At 37.5% G+C, this 26,714-nt stretch overlaps 1 protein-coding gene across 28 annotated transcripts in view; it reads left to right on the top strand.

Moving 5' to 3' along the window:
- Positions 1–26,714, top strand: part of LOC116170153 (basement membrane-specific heparan sulfate proteoglycan core protein) — a 173,226-nt gene that overhangs the window by 137,506 nt on the left and 9,006 nt on the right. For 8 of the 28 annotated variants that reach the window (XM_031486353.1, XM_031486356.1, XM_031486348.1 and 5 more), the window contains 37 exons: positions 371–487; positions 682–900; positions 980–1,132; positions 1,765–1,875; positions 4,814–4,924; positions 5,341–5,577; positions 9,812–10,105; positions 10,762–10,821; positions 12,123–12,137; positions 12,661–12,888; positions 13,185–13,322; positions 13,375–13,623; positions 13,672–14,078; positions 14,124–14,435; positions 14,487–14,810; positions 14,866–15,020; positions 15,661–15,859; positions 16,037–16,177; positions 16,229–16,516; positions 16,569–16,771; positions 16,818–17,043; positions 17,097–17,258; positions 17,307–17,500; positions 17,555–17,834; positions 17,884–18,126; positions 18,176–18,371; positions 18,422–18,567; positions 21,250–21,433; positions 21,586–21,737; positions 21,787–22,205; positions 22,254–22,516; positions 22,565–22,745; positions 22,796–23,047; positions 23,094–23,266; positions 23,521–23,529; positions 26,208–26,378; positions 26,435–26,626. In XM_031486353.1, the coding sequence (XP_031342213.1) occupies positions 371–487; positions 682–900; positions 980–1,132; positions 1,765–1,875; positions 4,814–4,924; positions 5,341–5,577; positions 9,812–10,105; positions 10,762–10,821; positions 12,123–12,137; positions 12,661–12,888; positions 13,185–13,322; positions 13,375–13,623; positions 13,672–14,078; positions 14,124–14,435; positions 14,487–14,810; positions 14,866–15,020; positions 15,661–15,859; positions 16,037–16,177; positions 16,229–16,516; positions 16,569–16,771; positions 16,818–17,043; positions 17,097–17,258; positions 17,307–17,500; positions 17,555–17,834; positions 17,884–18,126; positions 18,176–18,371; positions 18,422–18,567; positions 21,250–21,433; positions 21,586–21,737; positions 21,787–22,205; positions 22,254–22,516; positions 22,565–22,745; positions 22,796–23,047; positions 23,094–23,266; positions 23,521–23,529; positions 26,208–26,378; positions 26,435–26,626 (7,404 nt within the window). The remainder of the gene's footprint in view (positions 1–370; positions 488–681; positions 901–979; positions 1,133–1,764; positions 1,876–4,813; positions 4,925–5,340; positions 5,578–9,811; positions 10,106–10,761; positions 10,822–12,122; positions 12,138–12,660; positions 12,889–13,184; positions 13,323–13,374; positions 13,624–13,671; positions 14,079–14,123; positions 14,436–14,486; positions 14,811–14,865; positions 15,021–15,660; positions 15,860–16,036; positions 16,178–16,228; positions 16,517–16,568; positions 16,772–16,817; positions 17,044–17,096; positions 17,259–17,306; positions 17,501–17,554; positions 17,835–17,883; positions 18,127–18,175; positions 18,372–18,421; positions 18,568–21,249; positions 21,434–21,585; positions 21,738–21,786; positions 22,206–22,253; positions 22,517–22,564; positions 22,746–22,795; positions 23,048–23,093; positions 23,267–23,520; positions 23,530–26,207; positions 26,379–26,434; positions 26,627–26,714) is intronic. The other 20 variants (XM_031486366.1, XM_031486362.1, XM_031486357.1 and 17 more) reach the window with 8 other exon arrangements.

Here is a 26,714-nt window from a genome sequence, read left to right as displayed (position 1 = left end):
TAGTGATACTACTACTATTATATCACTGGAGACTCCCCCATGACCATAGATTTAGTTTAGGTTTGAACCAATCAACACATACTGTTACACTGGTCAAGGGTTGCATGTCAACAGAATCATGGAAGGCGGGAGAATAAACGTTTCGTTTATTTTCCCCCCTTTCCGTTCTCATTAATGGGCCTTTTACATGCATGCGTCGCTGCAAGCCCTTCGACAGACAGTAAAGCATCTTCGACACAGTTCGGATTTTATTATACCTACTGCAACAATTCTGTGGTGTAGTTTTGAAGACTTTCTGTTCTGTTAAAAAAATATATGTGGAGGTGGAGGTGGTGAAGGTGTACTGATTTGCTTGGTTTATGTTTGCCAGTACCGGCCTGCAGGGCTAACGAATTCATGTGCGCTTCCGGTGGTTGCATAAGCTCGCATTTGCGCTGCAATTATTACATGGATTGCCGCGATGGGTCTGACGAGTTTAACTGTGTCGGTGGGTATTTCTACTTATCCAGTAACTTTCTCTTTGTAGCGCTGTTTTCTCTATTGTACTAACTTCTACATAGAAAACTAGTAAATCCTTCTAGTTTCCAGTCTCTGCTAGTAGACGTCTTTGTAAATGAATAATATTTACACTACTTTGTAAATTGTAAATAACAATGTGTTATTCTTCTACTAAATCCACAGAAGGATGCAGTCAGGGGCAAATAAAATGCAACGATGGTAGTTGCATTGAAGGTCACTTATGCGACGGCATATTTGATTGCGTCGATGCCTCAGACGAACGTAATTGTAGCGTATGCAATCTCGACGAGTTTCGTTGCGAAAACGGCGATTGCATTGCAGAAGATTTCCGTTGCGATGGGCGCAAAGATTGTAATGACGGTTCTGATGAGGTTGACTGTGGTACGTGCATTTGTTGCCAATATTGTTTGCTTATTACCTATATATTTTATGTGATGAGATATATGTGTAAATTCTGTAGTTTTGCAATGTCCGGGGGACAGCTTTCGATGTGGGGATGGAGTTTGCTTGGATGTTAAACGTCGCTGTGATGGCTACCCAGATTGTCGAGATAACTCGGATGAGTTGGGATGTACGGGCGTTATTGAGCATAATACTACCACCAGTCCAGTGTGTAGGTGTTTTTTTAACCTTTTTTATTTACCTACTTTTGTATGACAATTAGGTAGATGTTGTAATGGGTTTCTTCTTTATCTGTCTGTTGTTAGCTACTGTGCAAAGTTGATTTCTTTGCTTACCTACTTCGTATCTTTGAGCATGATACCTGTGTGTGAATTTCTGGTTGTCGTTCGTGTGGTATTAGTGTTATAGAGTCAAAATCGTACTAATTTTAATATTTACTACTCTAGGATTAAAAAAGTAATTAGGTATAAATAACCAAATATTTATGAGGATGATTGAATACATAAACATATTCAATCAATCTCGGATCACTTAGGTATTCTCCTATGGTATTAATAAATTAAATAAATACTAGGTAGCTGTTGTCCTTGATAGTACTGTTCACATTTAAAGCAATAAAATATTAATTACCAAGAATGCCGAACTGCTTTGAAATGTGGACAGGTCACTAGTGACAGTTTCCTAACTCCCTCATTAACCTTTGATCATGGTAAGTATGTGGGAAAAGCATGCAAATCCCCATTTTCATATTAGATTCGATGTATATATGTAAATAGCTGTATTCCACAATTGTTGCTTATGTATACGACTTTTGTGTTGCTTAATGCTGTGTTTTTGAAATAGCTTGTGGGGCTGATCAGTTTCAATGTGGCGACAAGACTTGTATTGGAATTGATTTCCGTTGTGACAAATATCAAGATTGTAATGACGGTTCAGATGAAATCGGATGTGAAGGTAGGTACGGGGCTTTTGATGTTTAAGCTTTGCATCTTTTCAGCAAAACTTTTACGTTTGCTGCTTCGCAAAGCATTTTTGAGAATAGATTTAGTCGTAAATAGTATAGAAGTATCAAGAAAACTTTTGCAATTATATGAGCTAATTGAACTGCTGGGATTTCAACAAGTAGATTTTATGGTCCTCATTTTTGATTCGACATGCAAAATTATACACAAGCTTTAGACACAGTAAATAAAATCAACAGCTCCGAACGGGTAGAAAAATGGCACAGGCACATTCTTGAAAAAGAAAAACGCAGGGAAAAACGTAAAAACTCTCACTTCCGGCGACCTTCTGTTTCTTTATTTTTTTACAGCGAAACATTAGATAAAAGTCTCCAACGTGATAACGCACCTGAAAAGGGCACAGACACATTCTTCGTTCTTTTATAATTTTCTAGTTGCTTCGTATATTAGAACATTTTGTCATTAATTAATTCACTTACTTAATTTGCTATACTTCCCTTTTACATCATATTTTTCTTCGTTATGTTATTTCATTATTTATCAGTTTCCCATTTTCATTTTCATTATGTCAACGATTATTTCTTTGTGACATTTACTTCCTCCTATTATTTTTTCCTTTTCCTTTTGTATATTACATTACATCAAATTAAAGGCTTGTTTCACTTGATATAATTCTCTCCTTCTCGATTTTGTCCTCTTCCCTTTCAAAGAATGTATCTTTTTTATATATTTAGTTATGTTTCATTCTAAGTGTCTCCTATCTTCCTTTTCCATGCAATGTTTTGCCATTTCCGTACTGATTTCAACGTTTCTAATTCAGTCATATTAGGTTTCCACTTTTTCTTCCATTCTGCTATTATTGTCTCTGATCTTCGTACCTGCTTAGCTTGTCTTCTCTGGTTTCTTGTTCTATTGCATTAATTTCTTTTGCTAACTATTCACATTCATTAATCTCGTTTCCATGCTCTTCTTTTTTGACATCCTCCTCCTCCTGTAATTATCTTCCTTCTCCTCTTTTTTATTACAGTATTCCATTATTGAATCGATTCGATATCATTCTCACCTTCTCAATTTGACTCTCTTCGTTATCATCATTTAAGTGCTCTTCCGGTTTCATTCCAATTTTGTTCCACTACCTCCTTTTCTGATTTCCTGCCATTTTCCTACCGACTTCAACTTTTCTAATTCCATTATCTTGTCTTTTCTTTCAATCTTTGATAATTTCTTTTTTCCTGCTTCGTTCCCTGTTTGCGAATTGAAGCCCCTTTCTTCTGAAATCTATGCTTAATTTTGACATTTGTGTCTGTTTCTACTGTTCGCACTTCTTTAACTTGTTACATCTGCTTTCTTTATCCATGGGCATAATTTCGTCGAGATTTATTTACCCTTTCACTCACTTTATTGCTCTTTCTTTCTCACCTTTTCATTCTTTCTGCTGTCATTCCCTTCGCATCCTTCTTTATAAATCATCTTTTACGTAATGAAACTCGTCCCCTTCTCGATTTGTCTTTCTTTTAACTTTCTTCAATATTTATGATTATTTTTAAGATATTCGTGTCAATGTCTTCTGATTTTCTAAGTCCATTATTTTTTAGTTTTTTATCTTTTCTTCCTCCGGTTAAATAATTTCATTTTTCGGTAACGTGCTTCTTTCACTCTCTTCACTTCATACATCTGCCATTTTTTTTCTTACTCTGAAAAATTTCTGTTTCGCTTGGGGAGTCGATAGTGTCTGTCTGTCTGTTTGTGGACACGATAACTGGCAAACGCTATAACCGATTCGGTTCAAACTTTCTTTTCCTGCATTTTATCTTTACTATTTTCTTCCACCATATGAGTCTAATTCCGTATACTGTTTTAAAATCCCTCCTCTTACGACTCAAAATTCCGTTTCGACGTTTTTCTTGTTATATTCACTTTAATTCATTCTTCATTGTTCTACATATATCAGCATAATTTACTGTTTATTAAAAATCCTCGAGATAATGTTGTATTGCTGTCTGTCTGTCCGTGTGCACAATATCAAAAAAATATCATAAAAAGCCTGTAAAAAGTGAAGCTAATGCCGAATCAAAAAATACTCTGCCCTATTCAGTTTTCCTTCCATTTTTAATTCTTCCTCATTTCTCCATGCGCTTTGTATTAATCCTTCTTTTACTGGACGTTTGTTCAACTCCCAAGATGGTAATCATAAATTCTTTAGGCAGTCCCTCTGTTTCCGTGAATTCCTCCTGTCTGCTGACGTCCGTTTCTTTTTCCTGTACCATTATTTTTCCAATTGTCAGTTTAGTGAAACGTTCTTCTATTACTCCCCGTCAGCCTTAGGTATTATTCTTTTGGCCATTTCTTGCAAAATGTTCATTGATGTCCTCAAGTGCTCCCCTAGTTTTCCTATTTTGCATCTTTTGTAAAATGTTGTATTCGCTTTTCTCGAGCTGTCTTAAATAACAGTTTGCATTCTTGGTTTTTTTCTTTATTTCGTCATATCCTTTAAGCTACCTTCTAATTCCATTTTATCTTTTAGTTTCTTCCTTAGTTTTTTTTAATTTTAACTTCTGCTTTACCATATTTTCTTATCTTATTGTTTTTACTTCCCTTTACCTTCCGCTCTGTGCCTTTCCTTAACTCTGAATATCGCCCCATTTAATTTTTCTTTATATCTACATATTTTCCTTATCTTCCCTTATTTTGTCTGTATTCACTTTTAATTCGCTTTCCGACCGAGTTTAACCTTTCATCAAAATTTACTGAAAGTATTCAACTACTTATAGACATTATAGATTTAACTAATTACCTATACCATTCGGTGCATTGTTAAAATATGCATTCAATTGGCCATATAACCGCTAAGGTACGTACATAAATAAGTAGTAAGTACATAAATTTCGCATCGTTGTGTCTGCCAATGCTTTATGTGTTTAATTGTGCAGCCTGTGAAGCTGATCAATTTCAATGTGGCGACAAGTCATGCATTAGAAAAGAATTTGTTTGTGACACCTTTGAAGACTGTCAAGATGGAACTGATGAAGAAGGTTGTACAGGTAGGCTATATTGTCATATACGTAAGTTTTATATTGTTATAAGCACCGAATTGAAAATAGAGCTAATCAGTTTCTATCTGGGGACCTCGAACAAATTATCGCAAAGTGACCTTTTGTTTATTAGCGTGGTCATTAAATAGTTGTTTAATGGTTTTGTAGAATGTTCCTCCAGACTTGTGACTTATGTTGAAATTACTTTGCGAAATTTACTTCGGGTTTCCATTGATTTTGACTTAAAACGTTTCACTTAAATTTAGAGTAGAAACAGACTGTATTTTGGTACCGATATTTAGATTTGTTTTAGCCTTTGTAGCTACTAAATTTGGATCTAACATTGCAATGCTTGACATATAGCAAAAGCATCAGATGGTCCCATTGCGTCCCTGGATATGTTGTAATTTTTAATGTTTTTCTAGCGACAAATTGTCAAAGTGGAGAATTCAGCTGTGAAGATGGCAAATGCATTCCTGAACATCTGAGATGCGATGGTAGATCTGATTGCGCCAATGGCATTGACGAATTTGACTGTGCGCCCCCTACAAAACACTGCCAAGGGTACGAGTTCACCTGCAAAGACGGTTCGTGCATTCCAAACTATTTGGTCTGCGACGGCACGCCGCACTGCAAAGACGGATCTGACGAAACAGAATGTGGTGAGTACAAAACGAACATGACGGAACAGATTCGGCAATGAGGGGTTTAACATGTTATTCTCTATTTCTCTAATAACAAATCGTAACATATTATGTTCTGGCCCCTTTGGCCAGGAATTTGTGCGGACCCTGACTGGTTCCAGTGCGCAGATGGAGCCTGTATCGAATCCGTACTTCGTTGCGACAATTACTACGACTGCCGGGATTTTTCTGACGAGCAAAACTGCTTCGGTTAGAACTATATTCGTGTATTGTGGAAAATTTACATGTTTTGTATGGATGTCATTTAGCTACATTATAGAAGTGAGATTGAAGAATGTCGTAGAAGGTTATTATTACTAGTAATCAATGTCAATTTGGTAAACTATTGTAAATAGTAGATAGATTAGTGACTGTGGGATAATGTAGGTAGCGACTACAGAGATATAATTCCCTTTTTCAATTAGTAGGACTTAGAACCAGTATTAATTAGAACATTGATCAAGTAGGATTATTATGAATTGTTCGTGTGCCGACGTTTGCATTGTTTTTTATTTTAGTACTGTATTTAATGTAAATTTTGTTTTCCACTGATATAACATGCTGTACAAGAATAATGTTATGTCAGTACAATTTAAACATCTTTATATAGCTTCGTAGATACAGATTGGTTTCCTGGGGAATTTAAAGTAGGATGCATATTGTTGTATATCGAATTTGCTTCAGACGTCATCCCCATATTAAGGGCTAAGCTACTTTCGTCAGGTGTTCCAGGAGTTCGTCATAAAATTGTATTAACTCTGGAGACCTTTGCACCAATTTTTAATTTCTGAAAAAGTTTTACCACTTTTACAATCCGAGGCTCTTAAAGACACTTATTAAATCTCCTTTACGGCTAAACCCACACAGATACTTAAGAGTTTTTGAAAGCCATTAAAGTCCCTTATGACTTCTACAAGGGAGGTGACAATTTTAAGGGCTCTAAAAGATTCTGGACGACCCTTTTGACCTACTTCCTATTCGGAAAGACCTTTAAATACCGATACCTAACAGCTTTTAAAGGCTTTGTGGTTAAAAGCTCCTTAATGTCATTGAAGACTTTAAAAAGGTGAAAAAAGCCAACTACGATTTCGAAACCACAACAAGACTATTAAAGCCTTTTAGGATACTTTTAAACATTTTTGAAGACTCAATCACAACTATTAAAGGCCCTCATAGATTCTCAAAGGTGTTAAAGCATCTTAGAGGCTCGTTAAAAGCTCCTTAATAACCTGAATGGTCCCCTAAGGAACATTTTGTTGTATATTAAAAGTTCTCAAAGTCAAAGGGTTACAAGAGACAGGCTTTTGAAAACTTTTGGGTAATCTTAAAGATCCTTAAGAGTCTTCTTTACCCAAGCGCAACTTTTTTACATTATAGTATATAGATGATTATAGTTGCAAGATACAAGATGATATTTTTGCTTTGTGAACTCCTGTCTTGGTCCTTAGTTAGTTCCCGCCGAGACTAAGCAGCCACTTGTTACACTGAAATTGTTGATTTACCGCCCGCCAAGATACAGACTTTATTTAAAAAAAATATGATTTCATTTTTTGGGGTCATGTTTAGAATTAACTTATTAAAAAACTGTCGGTTTACTTTTTCCAAAAATCGTCTTGATCGCGAGTAAAAAAATGAAACAGATTAGCGCAATAATCGGTGCAAAACAGCTAATCTTTAAAAAATCGATATTCAGTTGCTATACACTTTTTAAAAAAAATAGTCCGAACATTTTGTAGATAAAGGTCTAAATTTATAAAATAGTTCTTAAAAAAATTTTTTTTCGATAAACAACTTGAGTTTTTATGGCGGGCGCTCTTATGGAAATTTACATTGGGTGCAGTGGGTACAGAAGACTCTTAAAGATTAACAAATGTTCAGCTTTGAGAGGTGGAGGTGCTAAAGGTCTTGAAAACTTTAAAGGCCCTTTAAAACGCTTAAAAGCTCTCAGATACCGAAAAAGGTTCTGAAATGTTCTATAACACGAATTAAAGCATTTTGATTTGTTAAATGGACTTAGGAAAAGGCTCTGCAGACACTTTTTCTGTGCGTCTGCCTGTCGTAAGTGAGTTTTTGAGATATATTTGTTTCGTGTATTTTGTATTTAGTAGTTTAAAGCTCTGGCATCTGAGCCTAACGATTGTTATGTCACTTAAAAAAAACAAGCAATCCTAAACGATTTACGTAAAGCGTAGTTTGAATGAGGTCTATTATTCCAGAATTAACATTAAGAAAATTGGAAGTTAATTTTGTTTCCCTAATACAATAAAAATTACTTTGATACCATTCGGTCCAAACGCACTTTGGACTTAAAATTTCTCAATGTGAGAACCTCGGTCGCTTCCGAAACTTCCAAAGGATTAAATATACATTTTTATTGACACCTGAAGAATCTGATATGAAAAGCTCTATTCCGGTCTACAATGGAATCGAATAAACACACAATGACAAAAAGTTATTCGGAAACACAAGAAATAATTAAAACAAAATTCCTGAACGGAAGAGAAGTTTCCAAAGCTTGTTTGGACACACCCCGCACGCAGACGGGCGATAATTAAAAATTTGAAAAAATCTTATAATTACATAGTTTTTTTAAGAATTCAAATATGTGGTCGTGAAAGGTTTGCGATATTGGAGCACTAAAATCACACAAACGCTATCTTCTGAATTTCACTTGTGCTTGATAACACTGAACTTGATTACAAAAATCTTGTTGGGTGAGTAAGATGAACGAGGTGCCTGCTCGGACGGTAAAAACTACTAACTTTACTAAGCAGACAAATGCTTTGTTTACTCACATTGGAATTAACTTTTTTTTAATACAGACTGCTCAGCTGCAATAGCAACGATAGTAGCCCCATTTTTACGTTGATAAAATTGTCTCCTTCTTCGGGATTTTCAAAAACAATTACAATCGGTAAACACTTGCAATTTCGTTCTAACAACCACAAGAAAACGTGCGTTAATTAAATTTCGTCCGATAACAAAACTTCTTATCGCAAACGACCAGATGTCCCCACATTTTTACACGTAATTGCACAATTAAATACACAAATCTAAATAAACAATTTACGAAAGCGATAAACTTTAAACGAGAAAATAATACGCAATTACAAACAATTCTAATAAGGAAAAATAGATACTGAGATAACAAATTCAAATGACGCGAAACAACTCCACCAGACCCACACCTAACAAAATTGAAACATTCTCATATACAGGATGTCATTATTTTTGGTGATTAGACCGAAATAACGTCTACATGACGTTGTTTACACAACAATGTAAAAACTCTTTAAGACTGTTGAAAGCTCTTAGAGACTGAAAAAAGGTCTGTAAGGCTCTACAGCACACTTTAAACCACTGGACCTTATTAAAGGGTATGTTTTAAAGGTTTTCAAAGTCACCCAAACCTCTAGAATGCTCTCAGAGGTTCTTGAAAACCTTTGGAGACTAATGGAAATTCTTAAAGATTCTTAAAGGTTTTTTAAAATGTTAACATACAGGCTCTTAAAAAGACTAAGTTGTTAGAATGGAACTATGTATGTCTACAACTTTTTGAATCTCATAAGCTTCCAGATTATTTGATTTAGTAAAAGTAAATTTGATACATTTTTTATGTGATTTTTGCTCGAGATATGTTAAAATCGTTCTGAATAGAACAGTTTGGGTAGATATTTTTTTTAACTTGAAAGGAATTCTAAAAGTAATGGACATCTATCAGCGACGATTGCAATTTAGAAAAGGGTACAAATTAGAGCCGGTGTCAATTTTCAGTAAAATTTGTTTTTATGGAAATTAACTGTCAGTTAAGTTTAACTGAAACCTGAATGACCGACCTCTAGTGTGTTCGTATATTTTACCCGGTAGGCCATAAATAGAGGAAGTCCTGCTCATTCAAAAACTCATTCATTGATTGCTTTGAAAAATGCCTACAAAGGGCCATGCGCTTGAACTGTTCGAAAAAAGATAACAATATGCATACTTATTTCGGGAAACTTAACTGTTGGTGTCAATTTGGACAAAATTCCATATAAAGTTATGCATGATCTAAGTGTGTTACTGCAGTAAAATGCTAGTGTGTATACTGTACGCGTACATATCTATTCAATTATTTTGTAAAAGATTGCATGATTTTTCATGAACATCATCAAGAAAAATCAGGGAAAAAGAATTGATAGTTCTTGCTCAATTTTATACAAATGTTCTTGTCCAGGTTGTCGAGCGGATGAATATCAATGCGCTAGCGGTACGTGTATAGCTGGACATTTGCGATGTAATTACCGCAACGACTGTAACGATGGCTCCGATGAAATCAATTGTGGAACAGAACCCACCCCAACTGAACCACCAGTAACGATACCACCACGATTCCCCGACCCTGGATCTGGAGTAGCAAACTGCCCTTGGGGTCAACGGATGTGCAACAGTGGAGATCAATGCCTTCCCTATTCCGCATTTTGTAACGGAAGATACGAATGTAACGACCTGTCCGATGAAACCAACTGTCGTAAGTGACTTTTCTATTTTGACCAAACGTTCTGGCAATAGAAGTGAATTCAATTTCATTGCCTGAACACGTACAATAACGAATTAAATATATTCGGTGATACTGTTAGCAAACAAAAATGTTAGTGGTGGATGCAGCAGAGGATATTTTCGTTGCGAAAATGGTCCGTGCATAAGACAGGAGTTACGGTGCGATGGAAAAGTGGATTGTCCGTATGACACCAGTGATGAGCTGGATTGTTCCGATTTTACTGAGAGACCGCCTGACAGTAAGTCGGTCGCATCCCAATGTAATGCGACTGACCTTATCAAATTTCAGCTTTTATAGAAACAAACGTAAAACTCATTAGTCATTAGTTTTTTGGTTATGGAGTTCTTCCATATGAATGCAAGATCATGATCGATTTCTAATCATTTAGAAATTAGAACTTAACCATTGTACAATGTAGGTACTAAAACCTTATCGAATAATAAAGTTTTAGTAGTTCAAGACTAATGATTAATATTTTCATATGTAGAATAACAAAAAGTTCATCATTTTATGTCGGTATAGGCGATATTTATTATAACATACAGTCGTGCATCTCAATAGTAGAACAGTAGATGCAGTTTCTTTGCACACCACAGCCGAATTATTAACATAGTTTCTTATTTTAGCTGGTGTCACTGGTGGTTTGCACTTGAAGACGTATCCCAATGAACAAACCATCAAAGAAAGTAAGTGTTGTTTAATATTAACTATTCCTGTGTGTTATATCCTTTAGGGGATTACATAATTTACCCATGGTTTAAAAAATCATTGATGGTCGGAGGCAGGGCCGTATCCAAGGGGCTGAGCACCCCCTGACGGTCACTTGGGTCCCTCCGATGTACAATCGTAATCATACCAAATGATTTATTTTATCAATCGTCTATGTCGAATAACTACATTACAGATTTATTTAAAAAGGGGCACTTTAGCAAGTGCAGTTTACAGTTCGTTATGTTTTAATGTTTGCCACTAAGTAGTAAGTCATAAGTAAGTTTTTATACCTTTGATCAATTGTAATTTCGTTAATTTGCAATTAGATGTGGCTTAACAAACACATTCCTAAAAATTTAACACTCCCAAATTTTTGATCGAAATGGTCAAAACTTACACAAACGAGGAAATTGCTGTACAAATCCTACTCAGCCAATTAATTACCTCTCGGTTGGAATCTTGGCAAAACAGATGAAATTACCAAAAACGTCAACACTTGTTACCAACCGAATTGATAATTTCATTTTTTCTTAGATTCTACTGCTTTTTGACCTCTTTTACGTCCACGTATTTTCAAAACGGTTTTTGATTGATAAGAGTATTTCGTCCTTTTTAATTTTAAACGCCTATCACCATCGTCTATGGCTAATCGTAATCTAAATATTGCAATTCAGGATTCGGATTCATGAGACTGAAATTCGAGGAATTTGACATTTGAATCGTATAGTTCTGCTTTAGCTTTACCAAAATTATTTCCTGGTTAAATCCTAATTTTGTTGGATCATGCACGTAACAGAATTTAAAACTTTGATCGAAATGCATTTGAGCTGAGTTATAAACCCAACTTTCTAGACACATCCAACGGCTATACCTTGGAAAAGTCGTGTTCTGCATTTTGTCACTAAAACTAGTCATGATTCCACTAACCATTGGATTTGTTCAGATATTTGTCCACTGGAGATACAACTACTACAAATTTGTTTACTATCTCACTACATTATTAATTTGCGTGATCCAATGTTGTATGATCCATCACAGTTGTTCCGTATTAAACAATTTAATTAAACTTATTGGTCACAACGGTGAAAATTGAAAAATACACGTTACATAGATGAAGTTTGGCAAATGAATTTATTTAAAATAAATAAAAGAGCCCGAAAATTGTTATTGCGAGTCTAGGAATGAGAAGTTAATGATATTCTATTAACCTAGAGAATAAGTATACATAAACCATGTGGTCACTAATGCTCTTTTTGTCTATGTTTTCGGAATGCAGGCGTGTACAAGCCTGGTGAGTATAAGACGTTGCCTGAGCCTGTTACCATATTTTCACTTTTCATTTTGTCACATTTTTCCTATTTAATTTAAACCATACTTACATAAATGTGGAAGCAATCCTATGGTTTAAATTTGGTGTATATACCTACTCTACCTGCAGCATCTAATGTAAATATTATTAATAAACTCCATATTCTTTTTTGCCTATATCTCTATTATAATGTGTGTGATTTAGTGCATTACTAGTTGCCCTCTAGATTACCCTTGTGTTACACACATTTTATCAGAGAAACCATCGAATATCGACTTACACATTCACACATACGATTAAATATTAAATATAAGTTGTTAACATACATCCTTTATACTTAAAGCTCTCTTAATCAACATCATTGATACTGAATCTCATTTCGTATTAAATTCAATTCATATACACAGGTACAATAGTAAACAAGAATAATATTTAACAGTTCGGTGTACATACTGCATGAACCCTTCTAATTCCGGCATTCGTTAATTGTAAAATGTCAATATAGGGCGTGAGGTCGTCTTCCAATGTCGTGATGAGGGACCTTTAAGAGCGAAGGTTAAGTGGATAAGAGGGAATGGTTTGCCACTTCCTCAAGGAACCCGCGATAACGCTGGCCGTCTGGAAATACCCAACATACAAATGGATCAGGGTGGCGCATACACCTGCGTTGCCATTGGATATCCACCGTCAACCCCCGGCGCCCAAGTTAACGTCTACTTGACCGTCGAGGCCCGTAAGTACTTTATCTATTAGTATACCCGTTAACGAGTCTCAAAACTTCGCATGCAGCGTGGATGAAATCTTACAAAGACAGTAAATTTCAGTCATCTGTTTTAAAATACGGAATTTTGCCACCCATAGATACTGAATATCATGGAACAGGTATATCTGACATACTAAAACTAAGTAATGTTAATTAATTGTTGTCCCCTTTTTACCTACCTATGTCTTTATAATATTAACGGTAAGTGTATCGCAGTTGTTGATATTTACAATAAATAATAATAATAATAATTGTTTTCAACGCAGACATTGCTCCTGCTCCTCGTCCACCCAAAGCCTGTGAGCTTCACGAAGCGACTTGTTCCAACGGAGATTGTATAGCGAAGCATTTAGTATGCAATGGAGTATTTGACTGCAAAGATGGCTCTGACGAAACTCGCTGCAGTATGTGCCTGATCTGCATTTATCAAACATAATTAATGAATATTCACTGTAGGTTCCCACGGTTGTGAGCCCAACGAATTTAAATGTAACAACAAGAAATGCGTACTTAAAACATGGCGCTGCGATGGCGATGACGATTGTGGTGACGGAACAGACGAAGCGAGCTGCGCTACCAACCCTCCAGGATCTCCTTGCCAGCACCACGAATTTGCATGCCACGCCGGCAACCAGTGCATTCCGAAGAGTTACCACTGCGATCACGAGCGTGATTGTGCAGATGGTAGCGACGAAGTCGGCTGCTGTAATTAACCCCCACTAATTTACATTAAACTTCTAAGCGACATTTTAGCTGCCGTTGTAATCGCCAAACCTCCCCCTCCGATGGTAAACCTCAACGTTGGCGCACTGTTTGTAATTACATGCACGGCTGTCGGTGTTCCCATGCCAGAGGTGGTGTGGCGACTTAACTGGGGACATATTCCTGAGAAATGTACAACGACAAGCGTTGGGGGAGTTGGCACACTGACCTGTCCGAACATACAGATTGAAGATCAAGGAGCCTATTCTTGTGAAGCAATAAATATATTCGGCGCAGTTTTCGCACGCCCAGACACCATTCTAGTTGTAAATGGAGGAGCACCTATCTGCCCGAAAGGAACTTTCAACGAAGAAGCCCGAAACCAAGACGAATGCATTAGTTGCTTCTGTTTCGGTGCAACTGCCGATTGTCGATCAGCTGACTTATTCATCTATCAGGTAATCGACTGTGAAATCGCATATGTTTTTAATCTTTCAATGTAGTTGCAACCACCATTTAATGCCCATAAATATTTGGGTGTTCGCGTGGATCCCTATTCCGGCGTGGTAGACATCAGAGATGAACCGATCTACAGAGGCGCCGAGCCAAAAGTTAGTCCAGTTGGCCAAAACGGCGTTCATGCCGTTTTAGCGGCTCCATATGGCGATTTAGCGCAAAGTGATGTTTTGCCTTACTTTGATTTACCTGACAACTTTGTTGGCAATCAACTGAAAAGTTATGGCGGATATTTGAAGTATAAGTTACGTTATGACGGATATGGGCGACCACTCACTGCTCCTGATGTTATTTTAACGGTATTAGATCGATCAGTGTTGTTGCTCGACTGTATTTGCATACAATTGTAGGGTAATGGCTATACGTTACTTCACATCGGCAACCCTCACCAAGCGGGTAGAGAAGAAGATATTTCCGTTAGATTCTTTGCTGGAGAATGGGTTAGACGATCACCAAATGCGCCAGAAGCTATAGCAACTCGCGAAGATATAATGATGGTGTTAGAAAACGTAGAACATATTTTGATTAAGTTGCAATACGTCGATGGCCATTTGGATACAGCCCTCACTAACATCGATATGGATTCTGCTGCCGTACGCAATACTGGTTTAGGCCAGGCTATATATGTAGAACAGTGTTCGTGCCCCGCCGGATACTCCGGTTTGTCTTGTGAGGTAAGAATTTGGCCCCAGTTTTACATGTGCAGTACCTAATCACAATATTTTTCAGAGTTGTGCACCAGGATTCAGCCGACACAAATCAGGACCTTGGCTTGGCCAATGTTACAAGGAGGTGGCAACCTGCCAACCCGGAACTTACGGAGATCCATCGAATGGAATTCCTTGTCGACCATGCCCATGTCCACTTACAGATTCCCGAAATCAGTAAGTTATTAATATCGATTTGTTAATTATTCCACTTTTGTAAGGATATTACCAGTTTCAGTTTTTCCGCTTTAGCAAAGAACTTACATGTTGATATTGCTGTATGCAATGTCGAACGGTCAAGGATATTAACCAGTTTCAGTTTCGTTCCGCTTTAGCAAAGATCTGCATCTCTTATCAGCGATAAAACGCGTGCGTTAATTAAATTTCGTCAAATAAAAACCCTTCTTATTGATATTGCTGTATGCAATGTCGAACGGTCAGTCTTCTCGTTGTCTTTAGTATTTAACGAAACACCACTTCCACTATAAAATAATCTCCATTTGCAAACAATTTTTCAATAAACCGGCAATCACAATTAATCTTCGTAGGAATGCGCGGCTTCCCCACTTACGCTGAAATAACGCACTAATCACATCTGCATCTCTTATCAGCGATAAAACGCGTGCGTTAATTAAATTTCGTCAAATAAAAACCCTTCTTATCACGAAGGACCAGATGTGACCTTACCTCTAACGCCTTATCTAAATTGAATAAGTTACAAAGGCGATAAGATTTAAACAAAAATTACGCATCTACACAAATTTTTCATTGGAATAAGTGTCATTTTCGCCCTACAATCTTTAATTCCTATTTTTAGATTTGGCCACACATGCCAGCTCGAATCAGACGGACAAGTTACATGTCAATGTCCACCTGGATATGTTGGCAGAAGATGTGAACAGTGCTCATCTGGTTATACCGGAAATCCATTGGTACCGGGCGACTACTGCAAACCTGGAATAGGATGCAACCCAGATGGATCACTGAACTATGCCGGACAACGATGCGATTGTAAAGTAAGAATAATCATTAAACATTCCTAGCCCTTTCACCAATTTACTCGATTATTCTTAACATGATTTCATTTCTTTATGCTCCCTTCAATACGGAATTTTGTAAGTAAATCCCTATAACTCAAACGAATACATGTGTCATTAAGGTTATTATTAGAACTAATACAAATATGTTTGTAGCAAAACACTTATGGTCCTACTTGTAATCAATGTAAGCCTAATACGTTCCATCTCAGCTCTGAGAATCAATTTGGTTGTATTGCCTGCTTCTGTATGGGTATCACTCAACAATGTACCAGCTCAAATTGGTATCGCGATTCTGTGAGTATTCAACCCAGTATCGTGCCGAATCTTCTAAGGTTCATGTTGTAGATCAATATCGCGTTTACTAGCTCACAACATGATGTTCGCTTGGTAGAAGCGCTAAGAAAAGAAGTTCCTATACGGGACGGAATACGTTTAGATCAAAATGCCAACGAAATTGTCTACAGTAGTTTCAACAGCCAAAATCAAGATGTACTGTATTGGTCACTGCCCTCTCGCTTCTTAGGCGATAAGATATCAGCGTATGGTGGATACTTGCGGTACACAATCAGATATGTTCCGACGCCTGGTGGCCAAAGTTCTAGAAATACTGCGCCTGATGTTGAACTGATAAGTGTAAGACATGAAATCTATGCCCGTAAGTGCCTTTTTATCAAAAACATTTTAGGAAAATCACATCAATCTCTTGTACTTTGCACGTGATAACTCACAACCAAATACGAAACAAACGTTCTCAGTTCCTCTACTAGAACAGCACTGGCAGCGATCAGATGGACAAAAGGTAGACAGAGAACATCTTCTCATGGCTTTGGCAGACCTTCAGGCAATTCTGATTAAGGCAACTTACACGACAAACACTTTAGAGGCCAGGTGAGTTGATTTGTACTGGTAGCTGTTTTACAATGTGTACTTTCAGTTTAATTTCGGTATCTCTCGACGTAGCAAGTGAGCGTAACACAGGAAGAGAGCGTGCTTTGGCTGTAGAGCAATGCCAATGTCCGGCTGGTTATCGTGGATTATCGTGCGAGGACTGTGATGTTGGGTATACACGCGCACCTGAAGGAATTTACCTAGGTCTCTGCGAACTATGTTCCTGCAACGGTCACTCGAACGAATGCGATCCAGAAACTGGAGCTTGCTTTGTATGCAATGCGTTATGTTGTCCAATTCATTTTTAAAATAAATATACTTGCAGAACTGTAGAGACCACACTTCTGGTGCAAATTGTGAGCAATGCTTGCCCGGATTTGAGCTCGATCCTAGGACAGGCGAGTGTAAATCGCAAGCTCAAACATGTGAATGCAATCCAGCGGGAGCGCTCTCATCTGTTTGTGTGGGAGGATACTGTCACTGCAAGGTATATGATAAATGGATAGCAATAGAGACTACAATTTTTGAACCTTAGACCAATGTAGAAGGCCCCAGGTGCGACCACTGCCGCCCGGGTACATTCGGGTTAAACCACACCAACCCAGAGGGATGCCAGAAATGTTTCTGCTCTGGAATCACAGATCAATGTGTGGAAAGCAACTTCTACATCGAGCAACTACCTAGTCAAATCCTAAGTCAAGATCATCACGGATTTTCGTTAACCTCAAAGTTCGCTTTACCAATTGCTAAATTAAAACAGAAACCTAATCTTGCAAATTTTAGGACTCGACAGCAAAGTATTACATCTGACTTTTTAATAAATGTTGCCGAAAACAAGATCGGTTACACGTTCAGATCGAGGGTCCCAGAAAGTATGTACTGGACATTGCCACCGGAATTTAAGGGAGATCAAATAAAGTCGTACGGGGGCAGACTTGAGTTTACACAGCAATACTCTGATCAAGGCGCAGGCTATTCTCCCGATCAAGATGTTATAATTTCGGGCAATGATCTTACCATTTATTGGACACATACGTCACCACCACAACCCAATCGGGATAATGTAAGTCTTTCATGTGTGACGAATTTGTCTAATTTTGTCGTGATTGCAGAAAGTAAGAGTTCCATTGAGTGTGGGTAACTGGCAGAGAGTTGACTGGCGAAGCGGACCTCAACCTGCCTCACGTGCAGACATTTTAACCGTTCTTGCTCACATTACTGAAATTCTTGTGCGAGCTACTCTGTCTCCTTATACCACAGCTTCCTATATTAGCGATATAGCTCTAGATACCGCCGTCGAACAATACACCGGACAACCTAAAGCGAGGGATGTGGAAGTTTGTAGATGCCCTCCTGTAAGTATTATGGTCGAACGCCGTAGCATAGTATGACGTGCAAATTTAGGGCTACAGAGGAACTTCGTGCGAGTTGTGCGCGCCTGGGTACTATAGGGATATTAACGATTTGCAAGCGGGACCGCTGGGATCCTGCACGAAATGCCCGTGCAGTGGAAACGAGGAAAGTTGTAATTTAGGTCCAGATAACCGCGTCGTATGTCACTGCCTGCCTGGATATACCGGACCTACATGCTCTTCAATTGGTAAGTACAGTTTTAGGCTTAGAGAATTACTGCAACATCAATGTTTTTAGAGCAAATAACTACCACGACAGAAACAATTTATACCCCTCCGCCACCACCAGTTATTGTCGTCGAGATCGAAGGCCCGCAAATAAAGATTGTCGAGGTTGGCCAAACCGTACGGCTCTATTGTTCGGCGAGCTCATCATCCTCGTCTGTAAGTAGATGTGCTCGTTTACAATCGCAATGTAATGACCTTCGAATCTTTTTTTTCCCAAACGTTTATGTTATATCAAAATTCCCCACCAATGAAACTCACTTAGAATCGGGATAATACTACTCCACCATCAGAAAAGTGAACAATTTGTTAGATAAATGGCAACTGTGGCACTTTGTTTTTGAAATTCATACCGGAAAAAATCAATTTTCTAATCTGTTGAATTTTCGGAAATTTGTCACTAATTTTTCATCCCTTTTAAAATTTTAAATTGCGTAATGTAACGAATGTTTAAATAATTAAATTGAAACGAAAAAAAAACAAGAATCCACAATGAATTTTTTTAAGCTTAGGGCGCGGAAAATGCTAGAATGCCTAGAAAGTCTTCTAACTTTATACTTACTTATAACTTATCCCAAAATGACGTAGCTACAGATTGCCTTGAGGCGACATCTTTGAAGGTCATACCTGATCGAAATAGCATATACGTATAATAGCAGTTAGCACTCTCAGAAAATGTGACTCCACTTTCACTCCAACAGCAGTAACAAAAAAAACCTGAAAGTAGCATTTGGAGAAATATGAGCATTTCTCGACCCAAACCCCTTGCTACTACATACGTTAATTAAAATATCGCAGTTATTTAACCCTTCAATCACTCAGGGTTGCTTCCGACCAGCAGTTGTTTAGTCGCCTCTTACGACACGCAGTGCCCTCTGCGGTAGAGTTATTCTTTCCCGACCCTACACGGGAAAAACATCTCAGATATCAGAATAAACAAATATCTGCAAAAAAAATAAGAACCAAACGAAATAATTTTAAGCCTACGGGAAAGACTACCAGATCGAAATTTCCATGATAAAAAACTAAGTACCTAACTTCACAAAAAACGCTCTCACAATGTACTTTTGAGTAGTTACCGTATTGATTAAATTATTTTTAAGTTAATTATATGAATCCAATATTTCTCAAAATTTCTCTATTGTCCCTCTATTTCCAAGTGCGATTCCAAACCAACTTAAAATTTAGAACTTTCTCAAAAACACTCGTACTATTATAATAGTACAGGAAATGAAGGTTTTGCCCTGGCAATGTTTTCAAAATGAATCGATTGACTTGAAATTTAACGGTAGGTAGGGAATAGGACCAAAATCTATATCATGCCAGAAGGGGTTTTCACCCTGGGGATGGTTGCCACTCCATCTCAGGGGTGGCAATTTTTGTTGTAATTTTAACACACGAGTAGATAGAAAAATTAATTCTAAGCGAAAAGTGTTCTATACATTTTTTTGATAAGTTAATACTTCTCCAGGTATTCGCGAGTTTTTCATAGAAAAGCTCATGTTTTTAATTAGTTATTCGCGAATAACTCGAAAAGTATGCATTATAAAGAAAATGTTGTCTTAATAATTGCTGTGTGATCAATACCAACCGAGTTCTGGCTTGTTAAAGGTTAGCTCTTGTTCGTCAAACGCTAAATTAGAGTTTCACAGGCAAATAACGGCAAAACTATGCATTTTTCGATAAAACTCGTAGAATATTCTTGAAAGAATTTAAAAAAAAACTACCTTGTTTAAATCCTTTAAGGTCACCCCATTTTAAAACTAAGAGTTTTAAAGGGATTTGATGCAATAGCCTTGTAGCTCTTGTAAAAACCTACGAAATGATACAAATGCACTTTCTATCATAACAAATAAAGGAGTTATGAAATTTTTTTCGAAAAATTCTGAAAACACAAATCGGGGTATGATGATCTACATCTACCGGTATATGTATATGTATTTCTTATACTACACATTAGACATATCTATACACTATGTAATGTATATACAGGGCTATTCAAAACGAATATCACCACCTTGAAAATCTGAATTTTAATTAAAGGAACAAAAGAGCCATGGGTTATATCAAAATGAAGAGTATTAAAGTTTTTCCACTATAAAATAGGTTCGCAGATGTTCAACATAACCCCACTCGAGATACATGGATATGATTATACGTGCGCGACTGCTCGGAACCTTTTTCTTTGCACAAACACAGAAACATTCCTGCTCTATGAACTGTTTAATGTTTATATCAACGTTTGATACACCATCTACCAGGAGGTTTGAACACGATACTTTGTTCGAAATGCACACTGGGTAACTGTCGTCAATAAAAAATTATTAACTTTTTGAGGGTAAATACTTTTTTTGTATTACACCACTGTAAAGGTTGATTTTTTAAGGGTTCAAATATTCTGAAATAATGTTCTAAGGCCTCTAACCATCATTACTCAACTTATCTGAACCAAATTTTACTCACATTAATGTAATTTTATGGGATTTGGCAAAGAGGGGTAGTTTTCACCCTCAAAAAATTAAGAGCGGCCATCGGAATAATATAGATTTTAAAATTTTGATGCAAATCGATTCATTTTGAAAAAGTTACCAGGTTTTATACTATTTTAACTTTCCAAGTTTCGTTTCCTGGACTATACGTCTATGTATAATTTACTTATAATATCAATCGACACACTCAAACAGAGTGAATGGCATGTTCTCCGTTAAAGTCTAAACGATACAGAACGATTTCTCTTAATAACATCATGGTACAAAAAATTACAGGGTATTCCCTCCTTATATCAATGTATTCAGTCTTTAAAAAAACCTAAAAATTAAGAAAAATTTGTCCATTTTCTAGTCACCAGTACAACTGAAATGGTACAAGGATGGAGGACACTTAGCTCCAAATCACGCCATCGACGATGGTAGAGGTATTTTGGTTATCACCGATGTTGTAGTATCCGATTCCGGCAACTACGTTTGTCAGGCATCTGACGGATTTGTAATCGTAACGCAATACACAACTGTAACTGTGGGACCACGTAAGTTTCTTTATGTTTATTCAATTCCAAATACTAATTACGTATTAACAATTATTATGCTGCTCAGTGTCATTAAAAAATGCACTGGCTGCACCAGGTAACTTTAACTTGAAACCATGGTTGACTAGTGTTTACAAGGTTTTTTTGTTCAGCTAATCCCGCTGTGCCTCCCACTGTCTCCATTACACCAAGCTACATACAAGTCCAAGAAAATCAACAGATTGAAGTACATTGCGTGGCCAGAGGAAATCCGGCACCGTCGTTACAGTGGCGACGAGTTGACAGGCCCCAAATGAATGAAAGAGTAAGTCGTGAACCGGCGTTGCACGTTTCCTACATTAAATTATTGACAGCATTCGTTTATTAACGGAGTCTTCCGCATACCTTACGCTCAAAAATCGGACGAAGGACAGTACGAGTGTGTCGCTACGAATTCTGCAGGTGTACAGGGTAGTACCGTGTATATTCAAGTCTTTCAGCAAAGTCCCGAACCAGCGATTAAAGTTACCATCACGCCCGCGCAATATTATGGTAAAATCAGGGAGACGTTTAGTTTAACTTGCGATGCCCCACGACCATGGCGTTCGATGGTTTGGTCTAGAGAAGACGGACAACCGCTCCCGTACAGCTCATCGCGTAGCGAAGATGAACGAGTTCTAACTGTTTATGATGCGAAACTTGAAGATAGCGGAACTTACGTTTGTAGTGTTACAGCGCAAACTACTCGGGGCAACGGAACCGCTTACGTATCGATTTCTGCTGAAGAATCTGGGTAGGTTAGCATTCTCAATTGCCATGACGTTTATTTCAAATGTTGTAGGGAATATCCGAAAGTAAGTGTGGACCCGACCCAAGTAACCGTGGATCAAGGCTCAACGATAGAACTTCGCTGCGAAGCAACTGGAGTTCCTGCACCTACCATTCAGTGGACACGAGTTACTGATCCTTTAGGTCCCAACGCTCAGCAAATAGGATCCGTACTGAAAATCCAAAACGTGCAGATCCGTGATCGTGGTGTATACGTTTGCGTGGCAAGTAACAGAAATGGCGTCGCTCAAAGTTCTTCAATCATCGAAGTGGAACGTATGTTACGAAACTGACGCAAAGATGTGATAATTCCAGTTATTTTAGGAAGGGAAGCTCCTGTAATCGAAATTCATCCCAGTAAGGCACTGACTGTGACAGCAGGCGGAAGTCTTATTATGCAATGTCGTATTATTACCGGAAGTCCACAACCTAGCGTGCACTGGAGCAGACCTAACGGACAACCTTTGAGCAACACTATTGAGCAGCTTTCAAATGGGGTTTTGAGGTAATATTCTGGTTTTCATTGTGATAGTCAGATACATAGGTCGTCTTTAGATTTACTTCAATCAGCTTGGTGGAAGCAGGTGAGTATATGTGCACTGCGGAGAACACGGCCGGAAAAACAACAGCCATTGGACACCTTGAGGTTCACACGCAACCGTCATTAACGATCTCGCCGCGTAGTGGCATTTTAAATGTTCGCGAAGGTGAATATGTTCGTTTGGAGTGTAGAGCGACAGGAGTACCTCAACCTACAGTACAGTGGTCGAAGCAGTTCGTTTCCTACAGTGGTGCGGCTCAAGAATCGTACGTATAGTTGTGAATATTGCTCCCAGTTAATAGTTTTCATTAGTCACGCAAGTCCTTTGAGTGGATTAGTACCCAATGTCGCTGTATATGAAATAACTAGAGTAACCAGCAGCGATCAAGGATATTACGTTTGTCAAGGTCAAAATAGCGCAGGAACTGCTGAGGAACGAGTCAGTCTTGTGGTTGACTCGGTACCAGAACGAGGTGATATTACAGGTACGTCATTTTTAGCTTTGTGCTTAGTTTTCCATTGTAAATATGATTAACAAGGGTTTCGTTTTTTTTAATTTTGAGGTGCGACAGCTTCCTCGTATTTTCCAAGAAACCCATTGTTGCTGCTTACATCAGCTAGTGTTAAAAGCCACTACTAAAATCATATTTTATTCAAAATGTATATTGTTTTGTGACCACGATTTATTAATGTGTTTTGTTTTAATTTCATTTGTGCTTCGTACTAATTGGGAATACAGTAAGGCCAGGTAAGTCTAACCAAATTATTAACATGTTTAAAATTAGATTAAATAGGTTCTACTGTAACACCTTTTTACCTCGCCCATCATTAAAATTTCAATCTTCTACTTAAGAAAGTGCAAATTCGCCCTTCTTTCCATGTAAACTTACCCAGAAAGCCAACGCATTGAAAGGTATTAAAGCTCATCTCACAAAATGTCTTTGGAATAAATGTCTAATTATTTGTACAATGAAATGACATACTCATGGCATGGTATTCTAAAGGTATTGAAACACTGAATCAGTGTTACAGCTCTTGTTGAAGAACCAATTTACAATATTCAAAGAAAAATCAATGTTGAGAGATAAAAAATTAATTGTAGGTACTACCTATATCATTGAGCCTGCTTTGATTTCTGAATCAAGTTATGTAGGTACTTATGCAGTTAAAACAGTGTCTCCTCTTGCACTACCTATGGATTGGTTTTAATGGGATATTTGATACTTTGAAAATTACATAGGAGTGAAGTTTTTCAAGAAAAATGAGAGAAATCACCAGTAAACCGTAGGAACAAAACCGATATTGAACATTTCATACGCTTTCTATAAAATACTGTTCAAGATACGTGCAAGAACGTTTTTTTTAAGAAAAAAAACTCTGCGCATATAGGACGAAACCCATTTTTCAAGGTGGTGGTTTTCACATAACCCTTTCAAGTCAAAACCTTTTAGTACCTATATCAAACAATGTCACCAATAGAAGATATCTGCGACGGAAAAACTCACTGCTCATTCCACTTTCGACGCCCTGTGTACAGATTGTTCACATTACACTTGACACAGTGAATTTTCCATTTGTCCATTTTGGAGGAATATTGTTTTGTGGGAAATCGGTACTTATGGAAAATGAGTAGAGTAGCGTCATTATGGCCTACTGGTCCTAAAGAACCTGTTTTCTTAGTCCTTTTTTTTTACAAAAGTTATTGAGAACTCTTTCGCCGGTTTCGGAAAAATTAACAGGAAAGCTCTCCTTTGCTAACAGATGCATTGCATTTTTCTCAAATCGCACAACATAACATATGGGAGGTGGTTTTCCCCATCTGCGTTACGTAAGTTATCATCAAAGCCAGGATCAAAGCTTACTAACGAGCTCCTAAGAAAGTTCATGATTTCTGTCCGTCCGTCCGCCTGTGTACATGATAACTCGCGAACGGTTTCGAATTTTTCAATTCTGTTTCAGTATTATGTTCAACATCACTCAAGGAAAAACTGATGAAATTTTCAGTGACTCTGAAGCTCCTTTGCTATATTTGTTACAAGTTTATTAATACTCCAATTAATAGATGAACTAAATTGTACGAGAAACGCAAGATCGTTTACTTCCGATTGTATGCAGATTCAAACTCGAGGCCTGAGAAGTCTTTCAAGGGAGTTAAATCCCAAATTTAATACCTATCAAATTTCTTATAGGTGCAAGAGCCACCCTGAATCAATCAGTTGGTATTTGAGACTATACAAAATCGCGAAACACATCAACGTTGGATTTCAGAGCGGGAGAACCCCTTGTCAATCACCCACTCCCCACTACAACTCTAATGGCAAAGGTCTTTCAATTCTTTATCCAACCCTGTAACATTTTTTTGCAAAATTAAACTCTGACAGGAAAACCGTACAGCGCATAGGTACCCAAAAACTTAGGTAACGTCGTGCAAACACAAATTTCGGGCCTTTGGAAGTGCATCCCCCGAATGAAACGTTCTGATCCTTCAGCTTGATATTTGGAAAAAAAATGTTTGTTTTCATTTCTTTTGCCACCAAATTTTTGCATTTTAATAAGATTTTAAAAAAGCAGGTATAAAACTACAACGATGCTATTTCAGAGAATAATGTTAGCTGTTACATATCTAAATAACTCCCAAACGAGATATGTTCAATTGTCCTCCCTTAAGGCAATCCAAAATTCGACCTTTCTTAGACCAATCCAAAGGCAGCGTCTTATACTTTTCAGCTTTAAAAAATGTATGAGTTTCATACTGCGAACGAAGTACTACATAATTTGAACTACTCAAAGAGGAGAACTTGAACCCCCTATTATAAGTAAAATCCAAATTGAGTGTCCACCAATCAGCTAAATAAAACTAGTTGATAATTACCACTACAAAATTTGGGTTACAGTTGCATTCACGAAAGGAGAGCCCTACGTCACTATAGTTTGTGAACCAATTTCAAACGGGTTCTTTATTCTCTAGCACATGTCAACACATGAGCGAGAGACTATATGAAATAGATGGAAATTGGTTCACAAACTATTGACGTATATGTATAGTTTCGTATTTTTTCGCGACTACTGAACCGCATAAGCCAAAGTAAGTACCTTTCTGTATAAGTTTATATTGAAAGGTCATTAGCTTTTCTGCTACAATTTTCACTATTTCATTCAGCTCAAAATCGAACTGATAATATCCATTTACTTTTCTCCAGTGCTATGCTTTATTTGAATCCTTTAGTTTCTACAATTTGGGTACCTAGGTACTAATTAGCGACTAATTTTTAAAGGAAATCGCTTTTATTACTAATAAAGCTAATTGACTTTAATCTGTAATCACCTCTAACCCTCACTTATTGGATTTTAAACTTAAAAGTCTGTCTTTTAACTTTAAAGTTTGACTGTACAGCCACACCAATACTATCTTTAATTGAAATCTAGGTGAAGATGGTAGCGCAGGTAACGCGGGTAATGAAGTAACACAGTACCCTCCTTACGTTACGCCACGAGTACCATATAAGGATAACGAACATATCCCTACGTATGGAGATAAAACGTTTACTGCGCCCGTTGGAACACGTGCGGAGCTTCGCTGTCAAACAAAAACACAAGGTACCGGTTTGCACCCCAAGTTCTAGCAAAGATGCTGAATACTCCTTAACTTTCAGCCGGTTCAGATCCATTGTATGTTAATTGGGTACGTGGCGAAAACTCGACGTTGCCCGAAAATTCCGTCGTGAGAGGTGGCACATTGTTCATTGACAATGTTCAGCCGACCGACGGTGGAGAGTATCGATGCCTCGGAGTTCATCCATCGGGTGCTATTGTGTTCAGTTTCAGTGCACACTTAGTCGTAGTGTGTAAGTAGACATGTTTTTACAATGTTGTACGTTTAGATGACCTCTCTTCTGAATCTAGTCGAGTGATTTGATTATTATTTAGATTAAT

This window comes from Photinus pyralis, unplaced genomic scaffold, assembly GCF_008802855.1.
Source record: "Photinus pyralis isolate 1611_PpyrPB1 unplaced genomic scaffold, Ppyr1.3 Ppyr1.4_LG5, whole genome shotgun sequence".
Taxonomy (NCBI): Eukaryota; Metazoa; Arthropoda; class Insecta; order Coleoptera; family Lampyridae; genus Photinus; species Photinus pyralis.
The sequence above is the reverse complement of the archived record's forward strand: the minus strand, read 5'-3'. Positions and strand labels throughout refer to the sequence as shown.